The sequence below is a fragment of the Rhopilema esculentum genome, unplaced genomic scaffold (genome assembly GCF_057945365.1).
Source record: "Rhopilema esculentum isolate cy_ngs unplaced genomic scaffold, ASM5794536v1 HiC_scaffold_35, whole genome shotgun sequence".
NCBI lineage: Eukaryota > Metazoa > Cnidaria > Scyphozoa > Rhizostomeae > Rhizostomatidae > Rhopilema > Rhopilema esculentum.
Window position 1 is genome coordinate 162091 of NW_028300846.1, and position 17078 is coordinate 179168.

At 35.1% G+C, this 17078-nt stretch overlaps 1 protein-coding gene across 1 annotated transcript; it reads right to left on the reverse strand.

Moving 5' to 3' along the window:
- Positions 1 to 542: 542 nt before the first annotated feature.
- On the reverse strand, positions 543 to 17023 carry LOC148957269 (F-box-like/WD repeat-containing protein TBL1X). The gene is made up of 13 exons (XM_089115629.1): positions 16573 to 17023; positions 15664 to 15809; positions 13564 to 13826; positions 12245 to 12380; positions 11812 to 11875; positions 11277 to 11374; positions 10531 to 10591; positions 9773 to 9894; positions 8935 to 9009; positions 8102 to 8208; positions 5913 to 6078; positions 2018 to 2119; positions 543 to 1044 (listed from the first exon to the last, which is right to left on the reverse strand). The coding sequence occupies exons 1-13, from the start codon at positions 16628 to 16630 to the stop codon at positions 1003 to 1005; spliced, it is 1440 nt and encodes a 479-aa protein (XP_088971755.1). The 5' UTR covers positions 16631 to 17023; the 3' UTR covers positions 543 to 1002.
- Positions 17024 to 17078: the final 55 nt, after the last annotated feature.

Below are 17078 nucleotides of genomic sequence, written 5' to 3' on the forward strand. Positions count from 1 at the left end.
CTTGAATTGAAACTACTTTGAAACCCTATGGTAGCCATGGACCGTCCTAATCTGTACTGTAGTTTAAATACAGCCACGTGCAAGCATGGCTCATATTTATTGTTTCAAAGCGTAACCCACCTTCAAATTTTGTCTTTGCCCTTTCAAAAATTTCCAAATGTTTCTACACACTTTTTACATATAAGAATACTTCATTTTTTGCTGTGTCTCGAAATTCTTAAATTTATTTTGGTTCTGAGCCAAAAATGATTCAAAATCATTCTAAATCGACAGTGTGTAAATTTGGTAAAAATCGAGAAAGAACATATCATTATTTCTTTACCATTAAAATACTTCAGAAAATTAAACCTACAAGCAGAAATAAATTCAGTGCCTCAATATTCCTATAAGATTTATTCTTAAAAACGTGTGTAATGCTTGGAAGATTTAGAAAAAATCGAGGATTACCCCCACGTTTCACATAGAATGAAAGGAGAAGAATACTGTTGAAATTCTTTTAACTACATACGACAAAAGCTTGGAAATGACAAAAAACGGACGGGTTGGTAGGAAGAATACCGGAATAAAGGAAATACGGAAGCAAATACATGACAAATACAAATAAAATTACAAAATTATAATTTGAAGCTCCAACGCAAAATTGATTTGACGAAGCAACTCAGTGATGACTGTTCTTATGTCCTAGAATAAATTTATAATAGCATACGAAAAAAATTGAAATTATAGGATCCGCCTCCGTAGCTTGCTGTTAATTCATCCCGCACAAAGATAGAGGAACATGTTCCGGCCCTGTTAGTAATCGGTCTCAGCAGCAATAGTCTATTTATTGACCAGCCGGTCATGGCAGATAAATAGGACTTTATCTCAGAGATAAAGTTTCTCACTGATTTTTAAACCGCCTGCGAACAGATCACAGCGAAATCGTCAAAATTGACCGAATGCTGGAATAAGAGCTTTCTGGTTTCTGCTATCATTGAAGCATCTGTACCCATCGTCTCTGTATCATGAAGTACCTGTCAGCTTCAAAGCGTCTAAAACCTTCACCTACAAAAAACAGAATGTCACCCAAACTAGAATTTACAGAGCTAGCTCGTTGTGTATGGGAGAGGTAGTACCCAATTGATGACGTCACAAAAATCCATTTTTAGAAATTTCAATTTGACTATATAACCAAAATGGAATTATGAAATACCTCTAAATATGCAAAATTAGTTGAATGTGTTACAAATTGGCTGAGATATGGCCACGTAAGCACACGCGTCTTCCCCATCAATGCTCTGTAATTTGGTCTTGGTTCATAACTCTATGAACCAGGCCAGAATAACAGTAATCCTTTAGCAAACTTAAAATCTTTCATTGGCCGTATCTCGCCCATTTTTGAACACATCTAACTGATTTTGCACATTGAGAGGTATTTCATGCAGTTCTTTCAGATTTTGTGGCCAAATTTAAGAAATTCTAAAAATATATTTTTGATGCCGCCACACTTCGGTACTCTACTGTTGATAGATAATTACGGCTGCGTGATTAGCGCACAATTCCTCAGAAGCAGCAGTTTTAGCATAACCACAGCTTCTATTGAATTGTCTTACCAAATATAGGTATTTGTCGTTATCTAATTGGATTGCCGATAAAGTAACGTAATGCACCTGACCAAATTGAAAATTAAAATCTTTGCAAAGACGTGTAATATCATCATCAATCATTATCAAGGTTAAAACTAGGCATTGCACGATCTTTTGGCAAATCTGTCCCCATCCAGCTTAAATCGATATAATGCAATTTTCTGCGTCGAAATTGGAATGTAAGCGACTGCCGTCATTTTTAAATGAAAATCTTAGGATTAGTACCTACTTGAAATGATTGATGTTGATCTTATTACTTGGAAGCTTCTGATTGGTCTAACAAACCATCGTTTTGAAAACGAGACTCGCAACATATGGCAACCTTAAAATTGTAGAAGACAGAGAGGTTAACAACTACTTCAAAAAATTAAACCTGGCTGAAGCGTAAATACCTGTTTGTCAGATTGCGAAACGGCAAGTTTAGTGCCATCGGGGCTCCATTTTACTTGAAACAACCCACTTGAGCTTCGATGTGTGTGCACAAAATCACCACTCTGCAACGAAAATAAAATTTTTCAACAATTGAATGAGAGCTTTTGTCTCCAGGTGGACTTCATAGAAAAAACGGTTTCTGCGTTAAAGCGTTACAAGAAGATTCTGAAGTCGGGGCATCAGTCAACAAATACAAACATGTGATGGTCTTTTATTTAAAAGTGAACAATTTCTTAGGTTATTTCTTTTCTCATATGTCATGTTTTGCCATTGGAATTCATCGAAACTTATTAGACTTTGAAGAAAACAAAAACCGTAAAGGATTTGGAACAAAGGACAGCAAAACCGAATTTTTTCCTGGGGTAAATCACCACAAAATTTCAAACGTATATTTAACAATTCATGAAAATTCAGAACGCATTAACAGGTACCGGGCTAATTTGTTTTATACGCAATTTTAAGAGTCTTGAAATCTTTTATTTGGATGCTTAATAATTAACAGCGTTACCTGTCATAGCAATTGAAAAATCTTTGCAAACCCGATAAAAATAAGCTTCATGCAGACAGCCTCGTCTCGCAATTACATAACAGAAAAGGAAACTGGTGGAAAAGCTAACTGCGTTTGTAACGCACTAAGTAGTGCTGAGAAAAACATCCACGCTTTTAAGAACAACAACAAGCGTTTCTTCACTGCTAAATACATAGCTGATGAGAAATGACGCCTTGTTAATGCGAGTGAAAACAAAGTCTTGGAAAGTCTTCTCTGACAGGGCGGTCGAGAATAAACAACAAAAGCTCAGTTTTTAGTGGATCTCTTTGTACCAAAGTAGAGAAATGACATTTTTAACTGAATAAAATTAAATCATGGTGAATATATGCTGTAAGAAAAGTACTGTATTGCAGGAGTCGAGTTTAGCTTCCCACTAGATTGAGTACTACCACAGAATGAGGAAGGGTACTGGACCCCGCATAAGAATAAGAAGAACCCGATGCTACAGTGCTACAATGCACCAAATTGAATCATGGTGAATATACGCAAAAGGTATTCACGAGAGTATGTCTCAGGGTAAAGTGCAATGTCAAATCACAGAAACAAGGCCAATTTGTAAAAGCTATTTCCTAACAGTGAGCAATAAGATATATCCTTCAAAATGAACATCAGAAATGAAATAACAAAGAGATAATGAACATGTGATCCCGTTTGAAACACTTCTACATAGCAACGTAATCGAAATTTGATAAAAAGAATCTACAGATTGAGACAGTCTTTGAAAGATGTTATCTATTCAAGTACGAGAAAGTCCTGACTCCATTTCTAAGACGATGATTGTCAAAACCCGCCTGCTTTGGGTTATCCTTCTAGCCAACTACAGGCAAAACAACTTAAAATGAGACTAAGCTAAAGATAAAAGTATTGTTTATTCTCTAAACATCTGATATCACTGTTTCAAAGGTTGAATAACAAAGAGATACAGCCAGTGTTAAGAGGTTATGACTATCATTAATTATGAAAGTTGTTTTTGAATTCACTTCTATAGATAGATTGGGGCTGCTGATCGCTCTGATTAAAGCAGCAAGTATCAAGTTTACATCTTGCCTTTTCAAATTCGTTGTCACACTTACAATACTCCAATCCACCATCATTCTATTAATACAATGCTACTATGGAAAAGAAACTTTCTGCAGAGTTGACCCCCTTTTTTAACAGTACATAAACTTTGATATCATTAATCGTTACCAACAGTTACCAAAAGTTACCCATTACGCCGAATGCCTTGTGAAAAGCCTGTGAACTAAATTAATCTGAAACGATTATCTGAAATTTGAAAACTAGTCGCCCTCCACTTATGGATTTCATCTTTTGCACCCATTCTATATTGCAGCCTGGGTTTGCATCAGGTTTGACTATCTTAATGGCGTCTGATCTTAACACACGAGTAACTTTTGTGTACATTTGAGGGTTTTCTGTCATTTGCTCTAACAAACAGAGTAAAGATACACTCTGGCATGAAGTGATAATGGCGCAAATTTCATGATAAAGTGACACTGTGTCTGGTTGTAATAATAAATTGCAGATACCAGTGAACACTGCTGGAACTGAGACAGCTTGAGAGCGTTTAAAAGAAGACAATAGCTTCTTTTGACGATGCAATTGTAAGCAGATTGTCAAAAGATTGCAAGAAGCATAGCTTATTTTCACGACATGCCATGTAATAGGTGGTCTTGTTGCATGGTAATATAGTTGCACGTAGACGAAGAAAAAGACCAAGTTGTATGAAAAGATTGGTGTTAGCGACATAGAGATGAGAGGCTAAAAAATTTTCAAGAGGTGCATGGAAGCGAACAGTAGAGCAGGATTTTTGTTTTACTTCAGTGCGCATCAGGGTGCGCATGTATATATTGCTGAAGAAAAGCATAGTAAAGAGCGTGCCAATATTGTAGCGGTTTAGGGGTGAAGAGCGTACGGAATCCCAACAGTAGTTTGCTCGAGGAAACCAGCACCGATAACTCAACTAATTGATAAACGGCAAGTGCCATTAAAACATGATAAAAGATCCTAAAAGATAAAACACAAATACCCGATGGATGTTATGTTAGTTAGCTATTTGAAGGCGAATGGTAATAAAGCTACCAAAGAAAAAGGCAAATATCAAAGTAGAATCACTCCTGTGAATGACAGTTAGATACGGAAGTTGATGGAATTGGCAAAAAACCAAAAGTGCAAATGGCAGGGCAAAAAGTCTTGGGAACAGAGTGAGGAAACAACTGAAAAAAGCTTGGATTGATTGGAAAACTAAAAGATTGGAAAATAGAGCAAACTGAGCCAGATACAGGGGATTATGGCGTCCGAAGTACATTTAAAAAGCGAACAGGCAAAGAAATAAAACGGGCCCTTTCAGGAGCTCATCAGAAGAAAAATAGTGAAAAAATAGCAGAATGCTTCAACTGATGTTTTGCATATGTGTGAGAATAATTAGCAAAAAGATTGCAGAAAACAACCTAGATAATGTCTAGCATATATGAAAAGAAATTCCAATTATCAGAGCAGAAATTACTGTAGAAAATTCAAAGAAAGATTGAAGTTCGCAAATTTTACAGTTTACCTTCCTGCAGAAGTTGGCAAAAACATACATAGAATAAGAACAAAAATCCCGCCCAGGGCACAAAACTGATTATAAGATTAAAATGAAAGCACTACTGCTCCTCAACATATAGAATAGTTGATAATGAAAATATAAATAATAATCAATTTCTTACACGGGGAAAAAACATTAAATAGCTCTATCATAAGACATTGCCACACCCCTCATCCATATGGGCTATATTCCCTCATTTTAGGAAGAGACGATTGGCCGTCGATGTGTTTCGGTACAAATCGCTCCACCTAACCAATATAAACACTAAACCTTAAATATAACTTAATCAAATTACATAGCAACACAAAAATTTGCTTTGTCCCCATCCGCTGCACAGGTCTGTGAGAGGGGATGAGAAACGAGAGGTATGAGTGGGGAAGAAAAACATGAATTACTTAAAGAGCGGAGTCTATCATGAATAAAAAAACATACTGTGAAAAGAATCCTGCGATATTAAAGAGGCTTAACCTCTAAAATTTTAGTTGGACAGAAATACGATCTTTGACCCTAATTTTTTGGAGATTTCAGATTTGATAATCTCTAGCGATGACGCAACGAGGCGAGATTATTCTCACGGGGATAAGGGCCCTTGCACAATTGGAGCAAATCTTCAGAAAAATGTTTGAAGAAAGCAAAATGACGCGTTGTTTCCATGGCAATTTGGATGGTCATATTTAGGATCACTTTTTTTAAAAAAAATAGACGAAAAAAGGCTTACCTGTATGGACCAAATGTTTAATATTCCATCTAACGTTGCTGAAGCTAAATATTTACCATCTGGACTAAAAGATATCGAGTCTACTGGTTCTAGATGTCTCGTTAATGTGTGTAAACACGTGTCCTGTTCAATGTTCCATAACCGTATCGATGCATCATAGCTTGCACTAAAAATGAAAAAAAAAACACGGTAATATAGAACGACACAACACTATAGTGCGGGTATGGGTGACAGAAAAGACAACGGAACATTTAACTTAATTATGTGTTTGGGAATAGAGAGAGAGAGAGAGAGATGAGAAGTAGATAAAAGTGGGTGTAGGGCAAGGTTGGAGATCATAGGAGTAAGGATAACATTAAAAATACTCCTGTCATGTGATTATTTTAAAGGATCAAAGGCTTGGAAAGGAAGGAAAACGAGTGTCGCAACAGCAAATGACAAGGCGCTTCTTAAACACAATGATTCATTTCTAACATAATTAAAATATTTCGCGGATTTGTGGGAATTTCCGTCATATTAAAAGGACTTAAACCACAAAATTTAAAACGTGGTATTGAGCATGCATGAAGATATAAGTCTTTTGTCTTGGAAGTTTCAGAATACATCATGCCTAAACGCATAACGCCTCGCGAAGTAACCAACTATTGTTCTATTGAAACAATACAATAAAAACTATCTGCAAAATCGGTTTCTCTATGAAAAGTCATTGATGAGTTGATTTCTTTACAGTTACTATTACAAACCAATGGTCTACATCTAGAAGTAAGAAGATTAGGCTTTACAACTGGTAAGAGACTGTCATTCGCTGTCTTGAGAACAGGCTTGTATCAAACTAATGGAAGCATAAATATTTTTATAGGAAAAAAATCGAGAATTATAAAAAACTCTGTGTAATCGAAATGCTTGCAGAAAAATGTTCTTTGAGTATCAATCATGTTAATAGATGTTTGAGGAATGGCATCTACAAGTTAACAAAATCCAGCATCTACTTCAGCTCAAAATTATTGTATACAAGCAATTTCTGGAGACAAAAAACTAAAAACTAGACGGTATAAAATTCCTTCTGAAAACCTACAGATCTCTTTACTTTTTGCGGTTGGTTACGAGCCATTAAATGGCATAGCTGTGGACCCCTTCCGTCGACAATCGTAGTTAGAATCGAGGAAGTAAATGCGGTAAGTTCCAACAGACCTAGGCAGACCTCTTCCAGCTGCTTCATCATTGGTTTCGATAAGTTTAACATTACCAATAAACCTTTTACCACTGTTCCGCAACTAATGGCGCAACCTTCAAGCCTATCTAGATTATGATTAAAACTCGTAAACGGTAACCAAGAATCGTGGGATTTGGTAAGTCTCTTAGATTAATTGGTTTCAGGTTTTTCTCAGTCTATTTATAACTTAAGTATTTCTCACGAGGATAACACCTGGAAAGCAGGCATAAAAATTAAATCGAATTAACAGATAAAGGTTCCTATGTTTTTACAGAAAGGCTACTATTTTTTGCATTAATCATTATCATTAAATAAAATTTCAATTAGCATTTGGAACTTAAATTCGACAGCTTTTGTGAGTTCTCAAATTTCGTTCTAGCCCTGTTCAACCTTAAAAGGCACACACATATCAAGGCATGTGTGTGACCCCCTATGGGTTATTGTCTTGAGCCGTAAAAAGGTTGGGTCAGTTTTATTTCGTAAAGATATTTACGGTTTCAGTTTTAAAATGGTTCATAACTTGCTTTGTAGCATCATAAAAGATGGTAATTATTTTTCCGACTTGCACAATCCATGATTAAACATAAAACTATCCTCTGAAGATGACAGCATTCGCCATGGAAGGACATGCTTTGGTCTAGCAGACCATTTACCACTTCCTTCGCAAGAAAAATTACCGGGTCTGCACCTTTGTCTCTGTACATTAAAACATCCAATATTTTGTTATATGTCTATCTTCTCTTTTCTGAGTTTTCTAAAATTTCAAATTCAGGTTTAGTCTGACTGCATTATTGTATCTCGACCTGGCAGTGCTCTACGTGGGGTTTCAGGTATAGTTTCCTGAGCCCTAACACCGCCCTTTCAATTTCACTGGCTTTGACAGAATTTAAAAAGAATGGACCAATCAATTTCTGTTTTCTGAAAGACATATTCAATAATGAACATTGAATTATAACACAATAAATGATAAAGATACCTTGCTAAGATATTTGTTGAGTGAATCGGACACCATTCAACAAGTGTAACCTCCCGAGTATGCCCCGTCAGATCGTGAATATGATTATCTTGTTTCAAATTCCAAATCTAAAAATTCCAAAAGGCAAGATTATTATAACTAGCACATTTTACAGTTATAAACTTCAGATACAAAAGTATCAATTTGACTTAACAACATATAAATATAAGACCATGGATATAATGTCTGTGATATGAACTAGATAAAGGTATGTGGAATCCTTTAACAGTCTTCATCAAAATGCCAAACCCAGCATGCAAGAATAAGTTAACTAAGCACTTTGATACACAGGCATACTTATAATAAACAAAGAGTTATGTTACCAGTTTCTTGTTTTGTGTTTAATGTCGTAAACAAAGCTGTAGTCACTTGGGTGTGTAGAACAGAATAAGTTGCCTATCATCATATCATATTAAGCGTAAAGTTCAAAATAGCTTCATAGAACTTCCTATATTGAACAGCCATGTTCATGTGATAAATCAAGCATATCTGATATGCAAATCAAAAGCTGGGGGAAATGTTTCCACGAAAGTCACTGTATAATGAGTCTAAAAAGCAGTTCAACAACGTAAAGGTCACAGTTATAGAGATACAAGCTTAGAATGAATTGTGTTCGATTAAAAACGGTTTTTGGGGCTTTCCAAAATAGAATCTGAAGAAAGACTTATCAATATGATCTTTTTAGAGAAGAAAAAGGTTAATCGGTATTTTTTGGAACAGGCGAAGCTAAAATGGTAAATAATATGCTATGTGGCTCTAATAATTTAGTAGAAGATTATTGTGAATTATGTTACCTTTACAGTTCTATCATCAGAACACGAAGCCAATAAATTACCAGATGGATCCCATCTAACACAATTCACCTCTTCCTAAAAATAAAAGTTAGTGAAAACTTTTAACTACAAACTGAAGCTGACATAGCTTATAGGAAAGCTGCAAACATGATTTGAGCAAACCTCAATTTTGAATTATGTTTCTTGCATTTATAGAAATCTCAAATAAATATCAAGTTTGCTCTGCCATCAAATCCAATGAACCTTTAAAAGCCAACTGTTTTCAACAAGATGTAATATATATTTAGGGGATATCATAAAAACTTCAGTCTGTAACTATTTGTCCTTTCTTCGCTAGAACATTTGATAAAAAGATCAACATTCTCATCCTGTTTGGGTAAGATTTTAGGTACAATGAATTATTGAATAAAGCTGCCGAAAATTGGTCTTCAAAATCTGGTAAAATATTGTGTCAAGGAGCAATCAATTCGTATTTTCAGGAAAATTAAAAATTGTCGCTATTCCTTTCAAAAGTGTAGCCCTACAAAGCTCTTTCTCATTTGAATAAGCCACAACGCCGTAGTTTCAAAATATTACGGGTAACGCATAGCTTGAAGTTTACTTCATTCGAACAGGATCTAATCAATATTAAGGGGAACTGGGCTCTAACTAGCACATCATTGAAGCAAATCTATCACAAAAAGAAGAGAAGACAAGAAATATTCTATTATCATCATATATAAAGAAATACTATTCTTGCTTGCTCCTTGGGAAATAGCAAACAAAGAGATATACTTTGCCATAAATCCAAAAACCTGTTCCTTGGGAATTTTAACAAAGTTTGCCATAGAAACCTTACCGTGTGACCAGAAAAGGTCTTAACTGGTTTATCTAGCCCAATTCGGCAGACTGTCACTGTCGTATCTGTTGAGCACGTCGCAAAAGTCGTGTTGTTCTGCCAGTCGATATCTAGCACGGGACCTGAGAAAGATATGTCATTGATTAACACTTCTGATACCTTCATGGTTTGACAATCATTAATTTTTCTACATAAATATACGCAAGGAGAAAACTTGAACCAACTATCCAACACACATTGGCAAACGTAGGAACAATGGTTGAGACGAGCAGGGTTTAAAAAGTTTGCCAAAAGGACGATTTAAAGCAGCAAAGATAAATAGACTTGTATTTAAGGCAATATTTTGAAAAAGACATGTCTGATGAAAGACACTGGACCTCCTCCTCAAAGCCATTCTAGTTGAAGGGTTAAATGTCATAACTTCTTCGCAGGATTTAATTGGATAACGCCGAATCCCCAAGAATCATACAAAGAGAACATTGTCTGAATGGGGAGGAATAGCACCAATTTTGACTGTTTGCAGACATTTTAACATATGCGGGAAATCTCAATGCGAATCAAAAAATTGAAAGGGGGTCTATCAGACGGAAATCGAGAACACCTAAGCTCCGATTTGAAATAGCAATCTTTACGATGAAAAATAAAATAACAAAACGGTAATAACAGGGGAGATGATAACCGAAAATCGAATGTCTACTTTTGAGAAAAAAAGCAAACAGAGACTGAAATTATTGCTTTATTAAATATTGTACACTAGCCTTGATGATGCTCAAATGCTTGCTTCAGCTCCCAAGATGATGTATCCCATACTAGGCATCTCTGTGTAAAAAAAGATACAATTTGGCATCATAAATACCTTACGTAAAAGACAAATATTCAACAGCATAATCAGACGAGGCAACGTATTCAATTTGATTGGTCAAAATGAAGTCAATAAGGAGCACACCCATTTTTGCTGGCTAAACCTGCACCTGTTTAAAAAATGATTCATCCTATCATTACCATTGCAGTGTTTCAAATTTCAGTCAGTTTTAGATGACAAAGTTATCAAGATTTATGCAAGTCCTCTCGATTTTCCTAAGGCATTCACTGAATTGTGTTATTATTGAAAGAGGATTTACTTCAGAAGGAATGAAACTTGGGAGATTGAAAAAAATCTTTGAAAATTGTAACCGAAAACGATTATTCATTTTTATAGTTATGAGTTATGAGAACTGATTATTCCTTTTTCTAGAATCAAATTTCTAGATTAACAAAAACTTTTACATTCCTTGGGATGATAATTAATGGTGCTATATGAAGTATAAGAAATACTTATAGAGAAACTGAGCCCTTAGCCATTGACAGGTGACAATCAAAAACTTTAATTCTACTTATTTGGAAGAAATCAAGAATTGCAGAACTATAGCTCATTTACTGACTTTAAATTCCATGATAAATTCAGCTCTATCATTCAGCTCTATCCACATTATTCATACAAAATCAAACAGGCAGTGTATCAAACCTTATCCTGACTTGCACTTGATATGTATGAGCCTTTCTTGTTCCATTTAATTGCAAATATCAGCCCCTTGTGACCAACAAGAGTTATTGTCTGTTGTCCTAAAGTGAAAGAACAAAAATCAGGGGCTTAACATCCTAAGGCCCACCCATGGAGAAGATAGAATTGTTAACACTGCCAACAAGGACCAACAAGGAATAAGATGAAACCAAAGCGTCACTTCAAGCAATAGTAAGCAGCAATGTGGAATTTACTACAAACAAGCAAAAAAAAAATAAAACAAAGAAATGAGGAAGCAGAGAGGAAGGAAGGCTCAAAAACAAGCTCAAAAAAACATAAAAATTGAAAGATATTTTAGGAGCATTTTAGGAGCATTTTAGGAAAAAAGTTAATTTGAAATCAAGAGTGCATCTAGAAAAAAACAAACAACAAAAAACCAACTATGCTTTGCTACCCTCTAAATTTTTAACAAGCAATATGCAAGTTCAATTTTCAAAGCAACAAGTTTCAAGAAAACATTCTTAACAAATTAACTTACCCTCAAGGCTCCATATTCGAATGATACAATCAATGGCAGCACTTGCAAGTGAATTGCCAGTAGGCTTGATGAAAAGGAAATAAATGATAAAAAAACAATGCAACTTAGGTAGAGAGTGCAAGCCTTGATATTTCAATCAGAAACCTTCTCAGTAATTTGCAATAAGTTAGAAAATCTTGATATTGTATAATCAGACAAACTACATCAAACATTTAGATTTTCCGAAGATATTTTATTATTTGTAATCCTATGAATCAAAATCTACAAGGAAATCCTAAAAACATTGTCATCATGTGAATGAATCTAGTCTAGGCTATTCCATATGTAATTTCCCCCCTTATTTCTCTACAAAATAAGCCTGGGGTAAAGTAAGAGATAGCAATTCTATGATAGAAATTTTATACAAGACGTCATGAAAATCTACAAAGCTTACATTCCATTCCATTGCTGTCACATCTTTTGTCATAGATTTGAGGTTTGAAAGCTGATGATCTAACTGGACAGATTTTACATTTTTACCATCAGTCTCATCTCCAACATACCATAACCTAGCCATACCATCAGAAGACCTAGGATTGCAAACAAACATATACAACCAAGGACTTGAGCCCTCTTCACTTCAACATAGTTCAGATGCAATCATTTTCTTTTCTGGCATGATAAAAGTTGAAAGAAAACAATTGTCCAAAATTGTCCAAGGCGTGCAAATAATCACACGCCCAAAACAAAGAATTTACCATAAAATTTCTTAAAAAAGCAGCAGTTAAAGTAGCCAAATTCAAAGGCAGTTCTGTTGTTTTCCAAAGTGTTGTTAAAGTATTCCCATACAGGATTTAACAATGGCATCACAAAGTAGTTACAACAAGATCACTTAACATAACAGTTATTTAACCAAGGGGGTGCCAAGGGGGAGTAATCTGCAATCAACACCTGGTGCTTTAATAACTTTCAAAACTCTATGATTTAAAGTTTCGATCCAAGAGTTGTCTTCACTGTTCACCTGATAATTCTGTTCTTTGGTGATCGTGGTGAAAGGAAACAAAGTGGAGCTGGCAACATTTATTGGTTGGGGAAAGAACGGAATTATCGGAAGACTACAAATGCCATACAGTGTTGTGGTGATGCGACTTCGAATTGCAACCAATATATGAAAATTAAAATATCTTGAAAAGGGCAGCAGTGCTTCATCTTTTAAAGAGCAGAAAACGAAAGCTTGATAATGGCATTGAAATATCGTAGAAAGCTGAGCTAGAGAATGAGGAGGAAACTTAAGAAAGTTCTGAGAAAGAAGAAACAATGACTGTACTGTTTTTAATTATTCCAAACTGTTATCAAACGATTTTCAAGATTAAGAGCTGTAAAAACTTGTTTTTGAGTTCAAAGAAAATGTGTTTATTTCAACCTTAGTGTCATTTCTGTACCCATTCCTTCTCATTCGGTTGTGAAAGGAACACCAATCAAATGGTAAGATGTTTCTAAGAATATCTGCTCTGATATCGGCTATGTTAATGATGAAACTGAAGTCAGGGATAAAAAAGCAGTGCACATCGCATGAGCAAAGTACATGTGATGACATGTGCAACGCCACACACTGCCTATTTTCATATTACAAAGACTGTGATAGTGGTTGAAGGCTTGCTTGAAGCAGAGTTCAATGCTCCAACTGGTAAACAGAATAATGTATTAGAATTGTTTGTAGAGCTTCTAGGGTTTCTTTATAATAATAAAAGATTTCAAATGAGTCAAACATACCCAGTGGCTAGAACCCTAGATGCACAATTCCATGTGCAGAAAAACACTTCACTCTCGTGTCCATTCAAAACTAAATGATTTTCAATATGTGCATCAACATCCATAGCTTCAATATTCTCAATTGTGAGATCTTTTACTGGGTCTGAACTCTGGACTGCAGACTGTAAAATATTTGCAGCTCTTGCAGCAAGGGCCTCTGGGATGACAGCATCTATTAGTGGTATTGGCTCCAAATTTTCAAGATCATCAATTAGTGTTCCATCCTGAAAGAAAAAAGTCCGAAATATCTTTTAGTTATCATATCTTTTCAGAAGTTCAATGGTAACTTTTGAAACTCTATGTTAGAGTTTAAAGCCCAGATACAGCCTCAAGTATATAACATCTTTATTGTTCATATACATACAAACATACATATAGGTATTTGAATGTATGCATTTCACAAATGAATCTTCATACACTCTAGTACATATACATACAATTAACAACAACCAATAAATCACTTTTTTATATACCGTATTTCTTCGAAAGTGCACCTGGGGCACTCATTTAAAAGTCCGCTTTTAAGGGGAGGCGCTCTTTCGAGGAGGGCACTCTTTCGAGGGGGGTGCTCTTTCGAGGGGGGTGCTCATTTACAAATCTGCCTTTTTTGGGGGTGCTCATTTCATTTCGTGGACATACAAACCCAATCTTTCCCTATAGTTGAAAGTAGACACAAAAATGCAACATTAAGAGATAGGAAATACAAGAAAAAGGGAATCAGTCAAAAAACCATATGAAAATAAAAAGGCTACAATGCAATATAAAGGCAAGTAACAATGTCCATTTTGTCCTCTTCATCGTTGTCTATAAGCTTGAATTCTGGTGTAGCATCGACAATATCTTTTTCTGAAACCAGCCTTTCAACGGATTGAAGTCTGGTTCATTTAAAGTTGATAATTGTTGCTGAACTTTGAAGGGTTCTAGATTATTTTCTCAAGTAACAAGAGGACAACTTCATCAACACCCAAGTCAGTGGTAAATGAAAGCACAAAGTTGGCTTGGTTTTTCCCACTGGATATACAGCACACACAAAGGAAAAAATTGCCCCTTAATATTACAAGCAGAGTTGAAGAAAAAGAAGGAACTTTCTAGCCATTTAGATTTCTTTGTAGAAAATATGTCTGTAGCCAGATTTCCAACACATTTTTTAATGGTTTAATTGATATAACATGTTTTATTTGAGTGGTTTGGTTTGAATGAAACGAAAACATGGTATGTCTGTCATGTCTTGTCTGTCTGTCAAACGAAAACATGTCTGTACAAAATGAAAACATGGTATGTCTGTCAAATGTGAGCTCAAGACAAAAAGCCAATTACCAAGGTCTTCTTATACCTCAGCCTCATCATGAAGCGAAATTAATTATAAATTTCACCTCTAAATTAAATTTTTTGTGAGCATCCCGGCGAAGAATGTTAAATAAAAAAACCAGTGGGAGAACCAAAAAGCATCAGATTAGGAATTGATTAACAATAATTCTACAAATATTTTTCTAAAAGTGTTATGAATGTTTTTATAAGTCCTTGTTGCTTTAAGAAATGTTTCAGCATCAATATTCTGGTTTCATAAAGGCTTTGAAAGTATTTAAGTTTTTGCTTTGATGGGGGCCAGGGGACTCTTGATAACTTACTTAAGGGGCTACTCCTTACAATTATGTTAAGTAATTTATATTTTATTTTTAGTCAGTATCATTAAATTTTAGTTTGTAATGTTGCTGTGTATTTAGTTGTAGCATGCATTTATTGAAAATTGTATTTAGGATTGGCTGATGAGGAATGAAATCTAACAAAATGTAGCCTCCTTGTTGATCTTTGCTCAAAGTGTAAACCAGTTTACATGCTTTTGTTTTCATTTCATACCGTCTCTGAGTTACATTATGAATCAGGGGTGTAGCTATATAAGGAAACTCTCATGCAAAATATTACAGATAGAATACCTTATTTTGTATTGAACATAATCATTTTGTCACTTTAAGCAAGACAGGATTTCAATAACACCCATTTCTAAACATAAATACATATAAATATATATATATACAAATTTTGAATACTTAAAATTCTTACATCATGAATACATAGCTCTGCTTCAATATATTGAACTCCTTTTTGAATAATGTTGATAAGAGCACCTGGTGGAACCAAATTCCTATTAATATTTGAATCAGCAACATGGCTCTCTTTCCCAAAAGTAAAGGCTGAGTGCTTGTATCCTTAAAAACAATGATTCATATATATAAATAATTTATAAGATATAAATAAGTTAAAAATAATATTCATATATATCTGATAAAAAAGTGAATAAAATTACTGTTTAAAAATCTGTCAATAAACTGCTATACTTTCTGGGGAATAGGCAGAGCTGTAAACGCTTTTGTTGTATGGAACAGGGACAAAAGGGTATAATATAATGTAAGGGTGAGTATCTCACTATTCCTAGATTATTTCAAAATTCTTAGGAAAAATAAGCATGATCAACATTACAACTTTCTTGTGTTGTAATTTTAGGCAGGCAGTCTCAATTTTCAAATTGTCTGGCAAGAAACAAAGTGTCCAATCAGGGATAACTGCTTAAGGAACAATGTCTATCTGTTACCATTCAATTTCATAAACCACAAGATAAATTCCACTACATGACTGCATTCACCAGGGTGTTCAGACAATGATTATGACTGGAATCACCTTAGGTGACATGTCGGCATGCCCTTGTATTTTCAACAGAGAAAATCTGAGAATTTATAATTGTCAGCATTGGTGACCTGACTGTATTAACAACATGTTATGTGTCAGAAATCTAATATTCAGGCACCATTCTTTCAGTACCAGATGGCATGCCATTTTACCTGCATACAGCCTTTGACTCCATGCATTCCACAAACGCAAATCTTTTCACGGATCCCCCAATTGTTTCTGAGATGTGCCAAGTTATGAACAATGTTTAACAACAACGAGCAAATAGAAATCAAACAATCTTACCTGACTCTTGAAGATACCTATAGACCAGAAAATTGACCTCATCGCTTAAGATACTCATGGCTTACTGCTTTTGCCAGCATTCAAATTACTGAGCACAACTTAAACCGCGAGAATGGATGATTTTTCTCGGCAAATATTGTCAAAAATTCATATCGGCATTGAACTGTTATAGTTCAATTTCCATTCTTTTGTCAAGGAAGCAGAGGCAACAAAATCCTTTTGACGTGATCTACAAACTGCTCTTATTCTTCTGGGCCTAAGTACTGGTCGACTTGTATTCCAGGTGAAACAGCGTTTGAATGCAAAATATCCCAGCAAATGGTCTACAACCTGCTCTTCAGTATGGATCGAAAACATTAAAGTTGAAATATACACAGAGCCCTGGAAATAAGACCAATTATTGGCGTCTAAATTTCTCCAGTATACAAATCGATCAATTACTCTTTTCGGTGAATGGACAAATAGCGGCGGCAAAATCAGTAATCCGTTTGCTCATGCGCGAAGAA

What these genes read in the sequence shown, in the direction of transcription:
- LOC148957269 (XM_089115629.1), bottom strand. Translation starts at nt 16,630, where the DNA reads ATGAGTATCTTAAGCGATGAGGTCAATTTTCTGGTCTATAGGTATCTT. An exon ending in TCGAATATGGAGCCTTGAGG is followed by an intron (nt 11,375 to 11,811) that starts GTAAGTTAATTT and finishes CTTTCACTTTAG; the next exon opens with GACAACAGACAATAACTCTT. An exon ending in TTTCGCAATCTGACAAACAG is followed by an intron (nt 1,045 to 2,017) that starts GTATTTACGCTT and finishes TGTTTTTTGTAG; the next exon opens with GTGAAGGTTTTAGACGCTTT.